The sequence below is a fragment of the Rhopalosiphum padi genome, chromosome 1, assembly GCF_020882245.1.
Source record: "Rhopalosiphum padi isolate XX-2018 chromosome 1, ASM2088224v1, whole genome shotgun sequence".
NCBI lineage: Eukaryota > Metazoa > Arthropoda > Insecta > Hemiptera > Aphididae > Rhopalosiphum > Rhopalosiphum padi.
This window is the reverse complement of record NC_083597.1, coordinates 55,795,769-55,815,045: the sequence shown is the minus strand read 5'-3', so window position 1 is coordinate 55,815,045 and position 19,277 is coordinate 55,795,769. Positions and strand designations below refer to the sequence as shown.

The 19,277-nt window shown below is 24.2% G+C and overlaps 1 protein-coding gene across 3 annotated transcripts; it reads right to left on the bottom strand.

The window, feature by feature from the left end:
* Positions 1–362: 362 nt before the first annotated feature.
* LOC132917884 (neurabin-1-like) lies at positions 363–16,303 on the bottom strand. Of its 3 annotated transcripts, XM_060978860.1 has the most exons (24): positions 16,048–16,303; positions 15,564–15,819; positions 12,357–12,636; positions 11,754–11,948; positions 10,783–10,978; positions 10,360–10,719; positions 9,748–9,884; positions 9,226–9,246; positions 9,015–9,158; positions 7,875–8,064; positions 6,941–7,087; positions 6,612–6,872; positions 5,674–5,841; positions 5,462–5,614; positions 5,340–5,393; positions 5,014–5,166; positions 3,503–3,667; positions 2,585–2,713; positions 2,179–2,433; positions 1,860–2,061; positions 1,190–1,342; positions 991–1,128; positions 812–921; positions 363–693 (listed from the first exon to the last, which is right to left on the bottom strand). In XM_060978860.1, exons 2-24 carry the CDS (start codon positions 15,817–15,819, stop codon positions 418–420), a joined length of 4,143 nt encoding a protein of 1,380 aa, XP_060834843.1. In that variant the 5' UTR covers positions 16,048–16,303; the 3' UTR covers positions 363–417. The 3 variants fall into 3 exon arrangements, with proteins under 3 accessions (XP_060834843.1, XP_060834845.1, XP_060834844.1); XM_060978862.1 differs by lacking the exon at positions 5,340–5,393; XM_060978861.1 differs by lacking the exon at positions 9,226–9,246.
* Between the last annotated feature and the right edge of the window lie 2,974 nt (positions 16,304–19,277).

Below are 19,277 nucleotides of genomic sequence, written 5' to 3'. Positions count from 1 at the left end.
CATCAAGTTATACTTAAATTTAAATAAAACAAAAACTTATAAAGCCTAGTATATTAGTATCATCTAAATTCTATAGTATAAAATGATGAACTATAAAAAAAAAATTGTTAAATGTTTTTATCAAACGAATAAAAAATAAATAAATAGTATACACAATTTTTATCTAATACTGCTAATAAATTAAGTACTTAAATATAATGAGCAATTTATTTGATTCTACTCATGAAAAATTGTTAATAAGTAGGCTTCAGACGTATCAGGAATTAAAGATATCTTAAGAGGGAAAATATATCATTGCTATACATTAATTAATGTACAAAATGTTACATTCAATAATTGTGAATTTTTTTCCTTAGAAAAAACTTAACACTTACACTAAAGACTAGAAGTCAAAGACAAAAATACTTTAAGGTAAATTTATTTACGTTTACTAGCTTTTTCAGCTAGTTTTTCAGCTTTTCTTTGTAATCGTTCTTTTTCTTTTCGCTCTTTTTCAGTATGACGTTTTTCCTTTTCTGCTTGGGCTTTAAGATCCTTAAGTTTACGTTTAAGTCGATTCTTGTCATCTCCGATAATACCAAAATTTTTAAAGTCTTTAGTATCTAAATTCAAAAGACCAATACCAGATACTTGATGTTCCATGAATTTTGATATATATTGCTCTAAGCTCAAGGCTAATAACCATTGACATACCTAGGATTAATAAATCGTACAATAAAAATTAGACAACACTAATTGTACACTACAGATATTTTTTATATATTATTAATAATAAGAAAAAATAAATAAATAAGTAATGAGATATTCTTACTTGTTCTTTAGACCATTCGTGTACAGGTGCATTGTGCCAAACATGAGAATTTTTTCGCTCAGTAATTGAACTATCTGCAGATTGAGGAGGAGTCCAAATATCAATAGAATCTAAAAAAAATAATAATAATCATTTTTAAATTATATAATATAATATGTTTTAAAACTATTTAATTATACCAGTTGATCCAATGGCTTTGGAATTATTTAAATCAGAAGCATAATGACCAGGAGATACACTTTCAGACGATGATACTGATGATGGGGAACTTTGAGGCAACTGGTTAGAATGCTGCCATTGAGTATTGGCTTTTTTCACTAAATCATATAAACATTATTTATTATATAACCCTTTAATCATCCTAATTTGTAAACTCACAATTTAAGCTAGCTTCTCTAATTTCATCAGCAAAGGAACTTGTTGAACTGTTATGATCAGAAGAGTATAAACTATTTGATTCTGACAAACGTGATTCACGTTCAGCAAGTACAATCTTAAGCTGTTCAGCTAATGATGGTGGAGGACCATTTACTAGAGATGCACACAATGTCTTATTAGTTTTAAAATTTGTATAAGTTGGATATTCTTGTTGTGAACGATCTACTACACACTTACTATCTAACAAGTCTTTTTCACCAATTCAACGATGACAATGATTAAATTTTATCTTAGTAATCTTACTTTGATAATATAATACTATATTATAGCTAGGGTACAATAATACCGTAAATATAATATTAATCATATGAGATAGACAGTAATAGTTTAGTATATTCTTTAATTAAAAATTAAATTGTTATGTGATTGGACGTTTATTATTGAATGATATTAACTAAATAGTATTTATATATTTTTGTTATCATTATAATAATTTTTATTATTTTTAAATTCATGTATTTCTTCATATTTTAATTTAATATAATTTATAGACTACTGATGATGTATAAAAACATGTGTGACAAATGTAAGGTAGACTGCATATCATGTGCAGAATTATGCAGTAGATCGCATTAGACAAGAATACCTTATGTTGTTTGAAAACTCTTACAATTACGACAATGTGTTGATTGTTGAATACGAGCCAAAAATTGATCAGTTTGATGATGATGTGGTTTTTGAATAGATGCATACTGTGGCATTTGTTTTTGTTCTTGAACCATAGATTCAACATTTGATACATCTTTTAACTCAATAGTAGATTCTATAGCTATAGAGTCTTCAGTACGATTTACTTCTTCATTATTGTAATCCTAAAATACAATATTTTAAGTTAAAATATACAATATAATTACTATTATAAATTATAATACATCTGTTTATGCAAAAAAATATTGTTATTTAACTATGAAAATGTATATAATACTAACTAAGCTGCTATTTGATAAAGATTTACGAATAGCATTGGTTGGTAATTGTCGTGTAACAAGACCCCTTGCAGCTAATTCAGCTTTACTTTTTGATAAAGACACATCTAAAAGTTCATGTGGAGGAACTGCCCGATCTAATTCTTCTTTTACAGGCAATTTTCGTTCAACAGTTGCAACTTTTTCATCTTCAAAACTGTCTTCTGTTTCTGATAAATCAGCTCCAAGTTGTTGAAGTAATGGCAAAACAGGATTAACCTAAATTATTTCAAAAATGCATAATGTAAAATAAGAATCTTACAGAAAAGTGTATTAATTGTGAATAATATATGCTATGAATTGTAATTTATTATATTTTTCAAAAATAACTTATATATTTTATATTAATTTTATTTATAAAAATACTAACTTTTGTTTTTTTGACAAGTGGTGTCAAAGTAGTTAAATAATGACTAGTGCTAGTAGTATTTTGAGGTAGTTGGACTGGAAAACCAGCCCGCCGTTGAGTATCTAATAATTCATGTTCAACTTGTATTACCTAAAAATAAAATTTAAATAAAAACAAAATAAATGGTAGCATATAAGATAATTCTGACAAAAAATGTCAATTGTTATTTGGAAATAGATGTATATAAATTTAAAAGAGTAAAAACGTCCAAGTCCATAGATACAGTTATAACTCAAAATAATGAAATATAAGATGAAATAAAAGCAAGAATACAAGCAAATAATAGATATTATTTTGGATCGAGAAAGATGTTCAAGTCAAGAATGTTGTCCAAGAGCCTAAGGTGCAACTATATAGAAACTTGAACAACCTATGATGATTTATGAATGTGAAGCATGGATGATTCATAAGGTATAACAGAATAATCTTTTTATATTTAAAAATTATAAAAAAAAGAATTCTTAGATTTATGTTTGGATCTTGCGTAAATGGGAATACTAAATACTTTTTTGATATGGAGGATCAGAAGTAATGCGGAGATAAAAGAGATACTTCAAAAACTAAACATAGTAGATGAAATAAAGAAGAGGCAGTCTTAGTTAGGCTAGTCACTCATGATAAAATGTTGGTTCACTTATATTATTGGTAAAATGTGTTAATCTAGTATATAAAAGACTAATAGGACGAGCAAGGTTAAGGTGGTAAGAACAGGTGATGAAAAATTTGAAACAGGTTGTACTGGACGTAGAGTGGATTGCTACAATGAATAGAAGAGGATGACATATCATATATTTGTTAGCATGGTCTTAAACTCCAATAACTACAAAGAAAAACTAATACACTTTTAATACATATGATTATTGATTATCAAACTCTTACTCGATCTTTAAGAGCTTTCACCAAAGCGTTATATTCTGTGTCTTTTTCTTGTAACACTTGCAAATAATATTCTTCTCGGTGTAAAAGGTCAGTTTCACGTTGTTGGAATTCCTTGAGAATTTTTTTCAATTTTATGTATTTTTTTTCTAAGTTCACATAACGTTCCTAAATAAAAATATATATTTTATATACTATTATTAACAATGGTTACCTCAAAAATTATCAATATTTTTGAAAAATATTTATGTTAATATCTTACTAGAAAAATAAATGTAAATAAAAAATTATAAGTCTCAATCAATTATTTATGAAAAATCAAATTTAATATTTACAATTTATTGGTTATTTTCTTTTTTTGCAAAATAATAAAACAATTGTAGTATTTAACCCATATGAAGTAGATCAAAACCCACTCTTCAAACCTTACTGATAGTTATTAGTTATTACCTATTACACAGTAGAAACCCCTACATAGTATACCCCTATTAAAATATAGATATAAAAAATGTTATTTATGTATAAAAATTAATTATTCATTGTCATAATATAGTTTAGTAACTAAAATCTATTAAATACACAAATTGGGGTTAATAATAATACCCTATGTTTTTTTTAAGGTCATGGGTATTTTTAATTTGCAATATTTAACATATTTATTAATAATTAAATAATTGAAATAGCAAAAAAAAAAAATTAACAAATGTACAAATACAGAATATCATAAGTCAAATTACTCTTATTTTAATATTATAATTAACCAAGAACAGGAATGCTGAACATGGATGGGAAATGCAAGCAGTCATCTTAAAACGTGTTATTTTTAAAGAAAATATTTGTGTGAATTTTTAAGTTGATTATTTATACATCTAATAAAATGTAAAGAAAATTAAAAAGTTTCATAAAATTAATTTTTTATTAATTAAAATACTTTGATAAAATGAGATTAATATACATTTCATTTAAAAAATATAAGTAATTCTATAGTTATATTATATAATTCTATAGTAATATTTTCAATTTTTCAATATATGTATAATACTAACACATAGCTTTGATCATGGTGTAATAAACATTTATTAACTATGATGCACAACATATATATTTCAGAACCTACCCACCCACCTCTTTCTCAAGGACATATCCATGAAATTTATTCAAAAAATTTGAAGAAAACTAAAAACTAATAAAGATTTATTAAGTACCTACCAACTTATATTTTATGAACTCCTACCTGGGAATACTAAATTCTAAGAGGCTATTCCCTATTTTATGTTATAATTGACTTGGTTTACCAGAAATAACAATTTACCACTTTTTCTTATTTCCTACCATGACACCCCTAGGTGTCATTAACCCCTTTCACCACGTCACTAACTTTTTATAGTTAAAAATGTTATGTAACATTTACTATTGAACCTACGAAAATACGATTTAGTTGTTATAACTAAAATATGTTTAATTATTTTTTCTTACTTATAATTCTATAAAATACTTTAAGTTTAAATGATTACTTCTGACGTTTGTAACATTCCTTGATAAGTCTCTTTATCTCTTCTTGCAACATATAAGCATTTATCTAACTCATTTAAGTGTAGTCCAGATTGTACAAGTTTATCAGCAATTTCTTTTTTATTATTGGCACCATTCCATTCTAATTCTTCTACCTAGATGTTTTAAAAATAATTATTAAAATATATTAAATAATCATTGACATAATATGTAAATATTTTTTAAATATGTTAAATATATGCATAAATATTAGTAAATCAAGTATATTAAGTGTTAGCAACTGGTTAGGTAAGCCAGAGGAAACCAGAGAGTACATATAAACTCTCACCCTGGTTTTCAGTTTGCTAATTTCATCTTCAGCTTTAGCTACATTTAATCGGCTCTGTAAAATTCAATTATGTGCATCTAATATTGAAAAAAAAAAATCATATATTTATTTTAGCAACATACTTCTTGTAATAATTCGCGTAAAGATTGCACAGTATCAGCTTCATCGGTTTTGCTCAAGTCTTCACTAGAAGATTCTGTTCGATCATTACCAAAGAATTTTTGGTTTAATGAATGTTCAAGTTGACGTCGTTGAGTATCTCTTTCTTTATCAGCCTTTTTAACATATTAAAACATATTTAATATATATAAATAAAAAATAAAAGTAACTTTACTTCTAACGACTGGCGAATAAGATGAGCAACTTCACTATTCTCAGGATCAGTTTCTCTTCCTATCACAAAGTTAACTTGACCATAAGTATTTCTTAAAACGGAGGCTGCATATGCTTGTGTAACACCAACCAAAGATTTGTTATCGACTTCAATTATTTGATCATTCACCTAAATTAAATTTTAAATAATAAAAATTAATTTTAAACTCATAGTTATCATTATATTTAGGGTTTAGACCTTTAAGCAATTGCATAGTTTTCTTATTTAATGTAAAATATAGTATTATACAAAATAAATCTACACAATTAATTTATTACAAGAAGTCTAAAATATGAAACTGCAATTGTTCAAACATGCTTTTTTTGTTGTATATTTTAACAAATTTAAGACATTTTAAATAAAAATTATATACATTTCCACACAAACCAGTAAGAATTAAATAAAACAATCAATTGAACTAAAAAACAATTAAGTATAAACAAAATTTAAAAAAAATATCTTAACTATTTATTTGTTCTAAGTAAATATATATTAGATGGCTGACTAAACTCACATCTGGTTATTTATAATTATTTTTTTTCAGTATATTTTTATTTACATTTTTTAGTTTAATAAATGTTTTATTTTAATTTAGATTTAGATAAATATTTAGACAAAGAAAAATGTTGATATATTGTTTTTATTTTTATTTCATTTTTTTTTTAATGTATATATTAGCGTATACTATTGGTTTTTAAGTGTTTATAAGTTCCAAAACTTAAGTATAATAAATATTTTAAAGTTATTAAGATATAGAATATCAATATAAATAAAAAATGAAAAAAAAAAAGTAATAGTTGATAAAAAAACGTTTATAGTTTTGACAAATTTAGAATCATTGAAGATATAACATAAAATTATATATAAAATATATATATTACACAAAGAACCAACATTACCTGTATACGGCCATCTTTAGCAGCAGCTCCATCAGGAGTGATAGTTTTTACAAAAATACCGAGTTTTTCAAGACCTGTATCTGCGCCGACACCCATTCCAATAATTGATAAACCAAGACCTTCTGGACCTTTTAGTAAAATTACTTTCATCAAATCCAAACGTTCTACTCGTTTTTCTAATTCATATTCTGCTGATGCAGCTACAGGATCTACGTCTTCATTACGCCGATCATATTCACCCATTGAAAAGGTGCTATAAACCTAAATAGAAATATATTTCATAGACAGTATAAAAAATTAAAAAATTAATTATAATAGTAAAATAATACTTTGATTGGATCTGCACTAAATTGCACTTTCATATTTTGTTTGACTACAATATGAGATTCGTCATCTGAGTCACGTTCTGGTAACCCTGGAACTTCCATCCAAAAATGGCCATCTTCATAATAGTGCACACCGCCTTCTTCATAAACCTAATGAGAATATTAAATTGAAATAATACATTAATTAAGTAAATTTTTCCTCAATTTTAGATTTTAAGCAGTGGATTTTTAAAATTAAGTTATTAATTCATATTTTATTACTAGAGATGTGTTAAACTTATTTTTTTATTGTAAACTGTTCATCTAAAATTTGAATTATATTGACATTATAGTTTTACTTATGAGTTTTAGAAAATTTTATTATTAAATTTAGTTTCAACCTTTAAATTTACATGTATTGATAGACTAAAACTGCTAAGCCTATTGGATATAAATAATAATTGTAAGTAGTTTCTTAAAATAATAATAATAATATGCTGCCATTCTCAATCATTTAAAACACAGTTTTGCTCAAACTATTCAAACTTCAATATTTCTAGGAATTTGAAAAGAATTTTTTTAGGTGTTATGGGTGTGTGTTTGAGAGGATTATAAGACCCATCAAAATCAAAAATGTATTTTTTAAATATTGCAAAATATTTAAAAAGGTAGAAATAATTCAATAATTATAGTACACCACACACAATTGTTTTTTTTTAATGTAAATTGAACCAATGACATCAAATTTAAGAAAAAAAATACATCTTTTATACTTGAATAAATTTAGCCACACTACAAAAAGATTAAACACTGTTATACGTAAATATTGAATCATTTTTAAGTTTTAAAAATAATCAATATTAAATCATGTATCAAATGTATAAAATGAAAAGTAAATAACCAGCACACTTATTATTTATTTCTCACTCCAAAACATTTATATTTAGCATTAACTTACTTCTCTGGTAGGTTCAGGAATAAATTCTTTAGATTTATATAAATCACTATCTACTTCATATTCATCAAATTCAGCACTCTCGTTATTAGCAGATAATGTGTCGGTTTTTGTCTCATAACTTTGCTCCCAAGAATCATCAACTTGAAAGTCATCAGTGTTATAATTATCATGAGTTTCATTAATTTCTTGACTAAAATAATAAAAATTAATTGTATTATTATTTAATATCATTAAATGCTTGTATTAGATATTTTCAATGCAAAAAAAATCAGTAAATAAGAATAGAATTATTTACTATTATCTATTAACTATTAGCAATATGTACACTCTTTTCTATTCTATAAAACTCCTTAAATCAATATTAAAAAGTTTTTAAATTATTATGCTTTTATATATATATATATATATATTATAATTTATAAATAAATAAGTTTAATCCAAGACAAATTTGTATTAAAAAAAAATATAAATATATTATGTCACACCCTATTTGAATATTATATTAAATATGTACCCAAACTAAAACATCTTGTTTAATGCTTGCCATATAACCATAGGCGCAAATGGGGTAGGACTTAACCCCCTCTCCCCCTCTAGAATTGCTATAGCTTCCCCAAAAACTAATGATTTAACTACATAATACATTGGAGCTACAGCCCAAACTTCAAACACTATTGGCGCCTATGCATATAATGAACTTGATATAAGAAATCTTAAAAATTTAAATTTCTTCTCTTAATTTTAAATTATCTAAAAAAAGTAAATAGATTTCTATTCTTTTTATTTAAAAGATACATTAATAAACAATTTTTGATTTATAGAATGAAACAATATTCCAATATTCACAAAGAACCATATGAATAATCACTTAATTAAAATTATATAAAATTGAAGTTTATTTTTTTTAATCATAAAATGTGAAATCAGACTTTTATCTAAATCTCGTTCATGTATGATATAAATGCGTACAAGAATTTTTTCAACAAAATTTAAAATCAAATATTTTATAATAAAATTAAAAATGTAAACCCTTTAATATTCATATGTAGCATTCTATAAGCTAATTAAAAAAAACTATACATTAATAAGATTTTATCTAAAAATTATATGGTTAAGTTACTGTGACTCGTAAAAACAAACCTTTGATTATTGACATTATCATTGGATTCAATAGAAAGAACTTCACTCATCCAGTCAGATGTATTCAATTGATCATTATCAGAAGGTGATAGTAATTTTTTTATCTCTTTAGCTTCTTCATCAGACAAAAGATTATCTTGACTACTAAAAATATTACATATAATTGAATAAATGCAGTTGTAAATTCCATTCAAATATTATCACTACTTACATACTCTTTTTTTCCAAAATTCTTCAAAAAAATATAAATTATTATCATGCAGCCAAATCATAATACATAAAATCATAAAAGTAATAAAAAAAAATTAATATTTACTATTTACTATTAACATAAAAACTACAATGTAAGTCTATTTAGATTTGTTGGTTATTATTCAACACAAAAAATATATAAAACAAATAATAACTAAAATGAAGTACAAAAATTTCAACTTAAGTATTCGTGAAGAAGATAAGAATTATAAATGAAAAAAAGTTTGAATAGTTACAGAGTTAACTAAAAATATAATAGGATAAGACAAGAAGAGAAAAACAAGGAAATACATATTAATTCAAAAATGTATGGACTATATAATAGATGAGAAGAATCATATTTAAGAAAAACATAAAAATGTGTTATGGAATAAAAAAAAGGTAAGCACAGTAGATTATAATGACTAAAATTAAGTCAACAAAATAAAATGATAACTTTACAAGATTTCTAAAACATGCAAATTAAAAGTTAAAACCTTACTTAGTGCTAAGTAACTGTTCAGCTTCATCTGGTGTCATCATATCTGGTTGTCCCGAGGACTCTATATCTATTATATTTTCTGAACTTCTATTTATACTTGTATCTTCTAGATCCAGTGTCAACGGAGTTAGTTTATTCTTAAAAATATGAATTAAAAATAAGTTTTATTGTACTAAAATTTCAGTATATGTATTAATAATTAATTAATTTTTGTTTGTTTTATCTCTAATTATTGTATGTTTAAATAAGGTAATTTAATTTAAGTTTCCTTATAAATTGTTCATTTAAATTTCATATAAAATGATATAACAATGAATTTTAAATTTAAATTGAACACATCCATTACAAAAGTCCACTCAACACTTACCCACCTTTTTTATCTTTTGATTTCTTTAAAAGAAAACTAGATGCTGTATTGATATTACGTTATATTTTAAATGTTAAAAGCTATAATCGTTTATATTTTGATTGTCAATTGTTAAGACATTATAATTAAATTTAACATAACACATATTTTTTCTTTTAAAAAATTTCATTTTTATGAATTTAAAAAATGTATAGCCCCCTCCCCTGAATAGTGGACACCTCTGAGAATTAAAAAATAATATTTACTTCTTCTTCAACATCATTGTCATCAGCAAATTTGTCACTTTTATTCAAATGAATCAACCCTTTACTTAATTCAGGAACAGTCACGGCTTCAGAAGAGATAAATCCAGAATCAACTTCACTCTCTAATGGTGTAACTGTAGCCGCAGGATGATTGGCTGAATCTCCAATATTGAATTGAACTTTAGGGGTTGAAGAATTTGCTTCATTTAGATTCATACTTATGCCATTAATAATAGTTTCAATATCTTGATCCACAGGTACATTGAATGTGGAATTTAAACTAATAGGTAATTCTTGATTTGTATATGAATCTGATAAGTCTAATGAAATCCTCACATTACTGACTTCAGGTTCACTTGTCTAAAATATCCAAATAATAAAGTATATTAAATTGTAATTGGATTAAACAAACAACAATTTTACATTTAATTTATTTTCTTCAGTCACAGCTACGGAAGTATATATGTCTGAGGTTACAGCATTTAATTGATTATCAAAAATATTTTCTATGTGTTTCTCCTTGTCAGCAGAAATATCAATAACAGATAGTGGTTCTATTGTTTCTTTATTCAATATATCTTCAGGTATCATCTGGTTATTACTTATTGTAGAATCGTCTCTAAAACAATACATTTATAATAAATAGTTGAAAACAACAACTAAATCAAGACAGATTTACAATAAACATATTTGTAACTTATTAATTATTTACTTAATATACAGTTTAGTATTTTTTTTTTTTATCCAACATTAAATTGCAGATAACATAGGATTGAATCAGAACTATTTTGACAAGATAGATAGTAATTAAATATGTTTATGTTAATAAAATTTAACATCTACCTTTACACCATACTTGGGTACATAAGTCCATTTTTTATTTTTTATTTTGACTCCAAAAATTTTATTTTAATAATAAAACTAAAATAACCTAAAAACTAATTGGATGAGAGCCATTTTATATGTAATTATAAAATTTAAGTTCCAATAAATGGAAAAAACGTATTTATTATAACATTTTAAATAGTTTTTATATAGTATTATTTTTTTATTTTAAATCTAACCACCAAAATATGGCATTAAAATAGATAATGTAAGTTAAAAGATTAAAGTTTTACTGACATATACATAGTGGGAATGTTAACTATTTTATAATATGTTCATATAAATAATTTTCTTTGACTTCCCTTTAACCTGACCTTGTTTAGATACCCCCTAGTAGCTTGTCTAAAATGTCTAAATTCAATCAAACATAATCAAAACTAGAAATTTAATGTTACCAGAAATATATGATTTTTTTTTATACATAATAGGTTAATTAAATATGTAAATGGAAATATTCAAATCAACATAACATAATAATTATAAAGGCAACTATAGAAAAAAATACTTACAAATTAGTATCTTCATCATTTAAATTAAAATGTTCATCAACTTTTTGAGGTGGTGGTGGTGGTGGTGGTGGTGGACTTTTAGGATGAGAAATATTTTTGTATAATGATGAGGTTGAAGCAGTCCGAGAAATACCATCAGAATTAACATTTGGTATCCACTCTTTTACTTCACTTGGACTAGGATCACTATTATATCTATAAATTACAATTTGAAAATAATAAGCCTTAATTAATATGAAAACATATCTAATCATATCATTTAGTGAAATAAAAAAAAATTGTATATTATAAAATACATATTGTCAACAGTGGTGTCATTTGAGGGGAGATGGCAAAAAGGGGACTTTTATCAAATATATAACTTTTAAAGACTTATATAGGTAATCATAAGGAATTTTGGGATTGGTTAATCCAAATACATTACCCCAAATTATACCACTTTAAATAATAATATATTACGTATAATTTAATATTTTTCTTATACATATTAAAAAAATACATCTATTCAAATCATTTAATATAATTTAAAATGTTCAATAATAAAATTTAAAAATATGAATAATGTACCACAATATTTAACAAATTACATTATGTTAATATTACCTAGAATTGGATGAACGTGGTGATTTAGAAAAATGAGATGTCCAATTTTTCTGTTTTTCTATTAATTCCCGACTATTTAGTTTCTTATCAGGTTTTTCAGGTTTAATTGGTTTTACAACAACTTTGCTGCCATTTAACTGTGAGTGACTTTGTGCGCTTCCAAAAACACCATTAGATTTTTGATTACTTGAAGGTGGACTTGGAGATCTAGATTTAGCACAAATGCTGTCTTGAGAATTACTCTGTTTTATTTTTTCCAATAAAGTAGGTTTAGTTTCTCCTATAAATAATATAAAAGTATAAACTTATTATCAAAAGTAGATAAATTCGAGAAACTTAATATTAAATCAATAATTTTAATTGAAGGCACATATAATAAAACTAATTAAAAATGTGTCTTATGAAAAAATACATACATATTGAAAAATAATTTTTTTTTATATAAAACCAGTTTTTGGTAAAATTGATATTTTTGTTTTGTTATAATTCCAAAACAAATAATATTATGAAATTTATGAAAGTATTATCATTTTCTATACATAGTATAATTTTCAAAATAATTTGACTAAAAATATTTTAATGATGATAATTTGTTCATTATCTAGGACTACACTTTGACCACAGTCTAACATGGGCCTCAAATCCGCAATAAACAATGCATCCTAAATAATAGATTTTGACAACTTTACCTTCTTCTTACCTCAAAACATACAAATTTTCACGACAAAATATTAATCCATAACACCCTCCTAAAACCCATCTGGATCTTAGGGATCCAACTGAGGCTTAGTTAACCTTCTTAACATAAATTGTATCCAAACTTTACAGTCAAAGTGCTTCAGCCAAATCACTTAAGATTTATTCTATGTCCCAATCACACACTTCATGCTGATGTCTCTATCCCTTGTCTCTCTAAAATCACCAATACTCTTTACAAAATAATCAATACTCATTTCCATAGCCACCATTATCTACTCATGTAGGAACTAGCTACCCTTCTATGTCCTTAATGACTCTGAGATGGAGCTTAAAACAAAAAAATATGTAAAAAAAAAATCAAATTGAATACATTTTTTTTAAAATTATACCTAGCTTCAATTTTAGGATTAAAATAAAAGTTGATTGATCAAAATTCTTAAAAAAAATTGATTAATTAAAAATGATATTCAAAGTGGGGGTTGTTGTTAAAAAAAAATGCAGTTATATTTCCCAATGCCCATGCACAAAATACATGAGTTAAGAAAATTGTAAGTCATAAGAATTTATAATCCATTTGTCTAGTTTAACGTCCCGCAAACAGAATTGAAAAATATTTACAAAGTAATGAATGATAAATTCTACCCTATTTCTGAGGACACACAGTATACTTAAGCAACTAAATATTTATAAATTTTACACTAACTGTAAAAAATATTTTTTTTATAGATTGTATAATAAAAAATGAATGATACAAAAATGCTAATGAAAAAATTCCTGCCATCAAAAAGGTTAAAAATTTAATACACGGATTCATTTAAATTTTTATCACTTAAATCTAAAAAAAAAAACTGAGAGTAACTCCACAATAATTTATTATAAGTGTATAAAAATATAATTTTGTCAAAATAGTAATAAATTTTAGTTAAGTATTTTTTGGTTAAAAATGCATAAAATGTTCAATTTTCATAGCTTAGGCTTAAGAATTTAGTAAAAGGTTCCTTTTAAATAATTGTTACTAAAACTCACAAATTTAATAAATACAGGATGATTATTTTATCATGAAACACTCATTATTTCAAAAAGTATTCATGTTTTTGAAAACTTGTTTCAAGTTATAAAAAAAACAATGGTTTAATTAAAAAAGTAAAAACTTAAAAATATTATTTTTTAATAAAACTGTTGTTTTTTAACAACTTAAAAAACTATGTAAAAAAATGTTTTCAAAAACATGAATACTTTTTAAAAAAATGAGTATTTCATGATAAAAGAATCACCCTGTATATAAACAAAAATGTTTTATAGATATTTAAATTTTAAATTTAATCAAATATTCAGACAAGAATTAACAATTTTAGTTATTTTGTTATATGAAATATTCTATATATCATATTATAGTACTATACGCAATAGCATTTTTTTAAATACTTAGTTTAGTTTTAAACTATTGCTAAATTATATTTTAAACCATACCAATTGTAAAATAAATTACTACAATAATTAATAGCAATTTGAATATAAGACAATATATACTTAGTAATATAAGCTGGATTGAGTTGACTATCTCTGCTCAAAATTATTTTTCTTAAGCAATGATTTATCATTAAATACAAATTTAATACATAATATAAAATAATATTACACTGACCTATTCTCAACTCTTACTGTACATTTAATTGATTACCTACTTAGTACTTACTCACTTTTTTACATAGAAATAGGCTTTAACATATTTATAAAGAATGTGATTGGTAATAAATTCATCATTTTTTCTTTAGTAATGAATTTATGCAAATTCTCATTTTAAGTATACTTACTTTAAAATATGTATTAAGATTGTTTATACCATAAAAGTTAATTAATGTAGATTTTTCATATTTTGATACAAACCCTTTAAAAAAAAGCCCCTTTTTTAGTGTAAAATGTTAAATAACAAATTATTAGTTTATAGGAATAGAGGTTATGATAATTTTAAAATTATAGTAATCAATATTAATTATTATTAGCTTATATATTAGCTTACAATTTAAAAAATGTCTAACCTTTATTTGAGTAATTACCTGAATAGGGATTATTTTTCTTTTATATTTTTTATAAAATTATTATTAAAGTTTATTATAGCTCAGAAATAAAAAATAAAAATTTTGATTTAGATACATTGAAATATTTAACAAAATTATGCACTAATAGGATTTATAGTAAAAGAAAGGATGTTAAAATTTAAAACAAATAAGTTTGTTTGTAGCACCAAAAAACAATAAATCGTAAAAAGAATCTAAAAATATGGTCTTACGGATATTAAAAATTTCTAAAGTGAGGGCTTGTATAACAGTATTATATAGTTAAAAAAATGTAAGCATACTTATATAATTTTACCCACATGATTTCATTATTTCTATAAGCATATTACTCAAAATCTTATACACAATATTTAATATAATATAATACACTACTGAATTGTTGTTGACATAAAAAGATAAATTTCAAATAATATAATAAAATAAAACATACCTGTTCCCAATTTTTCAAAAAGAGCTCTAGCATTATTAAATCTTGCTAAATGGCTTTCTGTCCTTACAACAGTCACTTGATTAGGCGTTTCTACTTTTACTGGCAGTTTATTATCTAATGTAGGTGAAGCATTTTGCTTGACTACTATTATATCTGGATCTTTAGTGACAGTAGGACGTTGAAAAATGTTTGCAATTTGAGATACTTTAGGTCCGACCATTCTGATCGATTTTTTCTCATCAGTTACAGTAGACATCTATAATTTAGGATTACATATTAATTGAATAATGTGAACATGAAAATAGAAATGTTTTATTTTCATTTGCTGTTTTATAAACAATGACATCAGATGGCTGATAAATTCTATGACACTGGAATTTAATCAAATAGTTTTACTCTTTTTTAATTTACTAAAAAATACAGAAATTTACAAAAATTTCAAATAAAAATTGATACAATAGTCAAATATTAGAAACACACTCACAATTTAAAAATGAATGTTAACTGCACCGACGTTTTGACATCTCTGTGAATCATGTCCACGCTGTATTTTATGGTGCATGTTCGTAGGACGGAGAAACGTGATGTAGAACACGAATAATCTACCTATTTGGAAGTCATTTTTCTACGAACTCGTACAGACTAGTTATTGAATTCCACGACCTGCAAACACTACACTTCAACGTATAGCTAAAGTCTACACTTACGAGTTACACCAAAAGCAAAACATTAGCCGATAACAACAAAAATGGGATATAGTTTCATTATCGTATTGAAAAGATTACCAACTGAAGTATAACAAGCGTGTTTCCTCGACTAAGGGGACATAAACATTTCAATTTATATTGATAGTAGAGACCGTTTATTATTAATTCGAGTGCATTAGTGCAATAGCACAATTTAATTGCTTCACAGACCACAGGTCTACAGTCTCCACAGGCCACAGTTGTACTGTGGACCTGTGGCAACTGGCAATAGTGTATAGAAAATAGAAATAAAGAATATGGATTACAAAAGAAAGATGATAGTCGGAGAATGTAGTAGTAGAATAATATTATAGACAATTTGTAGTTACTTCTTCTCATAAGAAAAATAATCATGCTTAAGTATTTAAATTATTGACATGACAAGTTTACATTTTATTTTTATTAATTTTCAAACTCATTTATCATTATTAATCTCTCACTCCAACAGTGAAATAATATAGTAAACTTATTGGTGAAGGGCAAAATAACCACTAAAATAAAATATAAAAAAAAAATTAAATTAAAAATTTTAACATAACTTGTTTTGAAACAAAGTATTTTACAATACGTCAATATACGTATTCTTATTCATACATTGATACATTCATATAGATTATAGACTACATAGGTAAGAATACTTTTGTTTATAAATATTCATCAAAATATTGAATAAAAATTATTATTTAGCAATAATAAATACTTATTAATTATTGGTAGGTACTTGGTAGGCATATAAAATATAATAATAATTATGATATACGTATACGATATACCTACACTAATAGTGATCATATTATAAAAATAAAAATCAATGATATATTCGTAGGTACATTCGTAAATCATATTACAATATTTCTGATTCCATAAAACATTTATCGTTTATCCCATAGACAAATTTAGCTAAATAATAAAAAATAATAATGCATAATATTGTACATGGGAATTTTATTAAATAGGTCTATTGTCGCCCATAATATAATTGAAAGATGAGACTGAGATTAAAAATCAGGGAAAATAGGTTTTCATATTTTAATATTCATGAGAAAAGTTTGTTTATTAAATTTTTGTTTATAGTTTTTTATATTTTTTAGGGGTTTTTTAATTAATTTAAATCAGTTAAATAAATAATATATTCTATGGCACAATTCCATGACATTAATTAATTACCTATAAATAGTTTAAATTAAAGTCTCGTGCTTTGCAGAAAGTGCCAAAAACTATTATATACCATGCATGTACCTATCTATTGTTAGTTTAGATAATTTTATTGTGACTTAAATGGTAGATTTTTTAAACATGGAGCGTATAAAATATGTTTGCATATTTTTCTTTGATCTCTTGAATAGGTAGTCAACACTACTACGATGATTATTAATTTATTATTACCATTATTGATTATATAAATACTTATATAACTCAATATAAGTATATATAAGTATATAAGTATTTATAATCAATGTTATTACTTATTAGGTAGTATAGTATTATTATATATTATTTTACTTCAGTACCGAATTTAAGTTTCAGACCTTTGATAATTATTTTTACTATCGCCTATTTAGTATTTACAAAAGTAGGCATTTGGCTATTTTTGTACTATTTATAGGTATTTGAAATGTTCAACTTTTTTTATAGTTTTTTCGATTTATGTAAATTAATTATTTTGTTTGAGAATAAAAAAATTTAAACATATAATTCAAGATTACGCATTAATATTTCTTATAGCAATTAAAAAATATTTCATGAAAATACAAAGCCCCAATTTATAAATTTATAAACGTTTATTAAGTATATTTTAAAATTTCTAACTACCATTTTCAAAATTACATAATTACGTAAATTATATTGTAATATTTTAGGTATAGTTAAAAATTCAGAAAATTTTTAATTTTAACACCTTAATATAATGGCTTGATATTGTAATACAAGGTGCGTTATAACTAGTTATAAGTTTTTAATGAAATTTCAAAAAATGATAAATGTAGTTTATCATAAAGCCACTTAGATATATTTTTTATGAACTATTGAAATTCAGATTTTAACAACATAAATACATAATAGATAATTACGTGTATAACATATAATGATTTCTCTTCAAATAATTTTAGTTATTTTTTGTAATTCAAAAAATATAATTATTTGTAGGGACTTATTGAAACTTTTTTTCACTATATCTATTATACTTTTATACATACACGGCTACATAATTACATAAATAAACTATATACATAGTACATTAATACAATTTTCAAAATATTTAGATTAATAATATTGAGTTATTTGTTTGCCGTATTCACACATACTGTACTAACTTTATATACGGTAATACAGTATCGGTATTAACATACAAGTTAATAACAGCTTGTACAGTTGTACCTAAGTATTATATTGGGTGCACGGGAATCGGGCCACAATGAAACTTTTCAATAAGTTATTATACGGTAATTGGGCCAATACAATTTTACATTTTTTATGAATTGAAAGCCACAAAACAAACTTTAGTTTGAAAAAATTATAATTATAATTAAAATGAATTTATTATTTAATTAATTAAAATTATAAATCAAAAGTTTGAAATTAGGGAAGTTTGAAATTTAAGAAAAAATTAACTTGCGAGTCATAGACTCATAGTTGTCTACGATTAAGATCATTCAAATAAAGTTATAATATTATAACTCATAACAATATATATTGAACTTAATAAGTTAATTGAACATTTGAGCAAATACAATAATGTAAGTATATATTTTTTTCAATAATTTGTTTTTTGCGTGGTATATGTTTCTTCAAGTTCTACCATCTCTTCAAATTTCAATATTTATTGATATTTGATACATAATTTGATGTCAAATAAGTCATTGCAATTTGTTGAACATTCTTGTCCACGGTGGCTGAAAACAAAACTGTTGTTCTTTTGTCCTAAAAATAAATTTATATTTTTACTAAAATTTATAGCCAGCTGGTAATT

What these genes read in the sequence shown, in the direction of transcription:
- LOC132917884 (XM_060978860.1), bottom strand. Translation starts at nt 15,819, where the DNA reads ATGTCTACTGTAACTGATGAGAAAAAATCGATCAGAATGGTCGGACCT. An exon ending in TGAAAGCTCTTAAAGATCGA is followed by an intron (nt 2,714 to 3,502) that starts GTAAGAGTTTGA and finishes TTTTATTTTTAG; the next exon opens with GTAATACAAGTTGAACATGA. An exon ending in CAAAGCCATTGGATCAACTG is followed by an intron (nt 922 to 990) that starts GTATAATTAAAT and finishes TATTTTTTTTAG; the next exon opens with ATTCTATTGATATTTGGACT.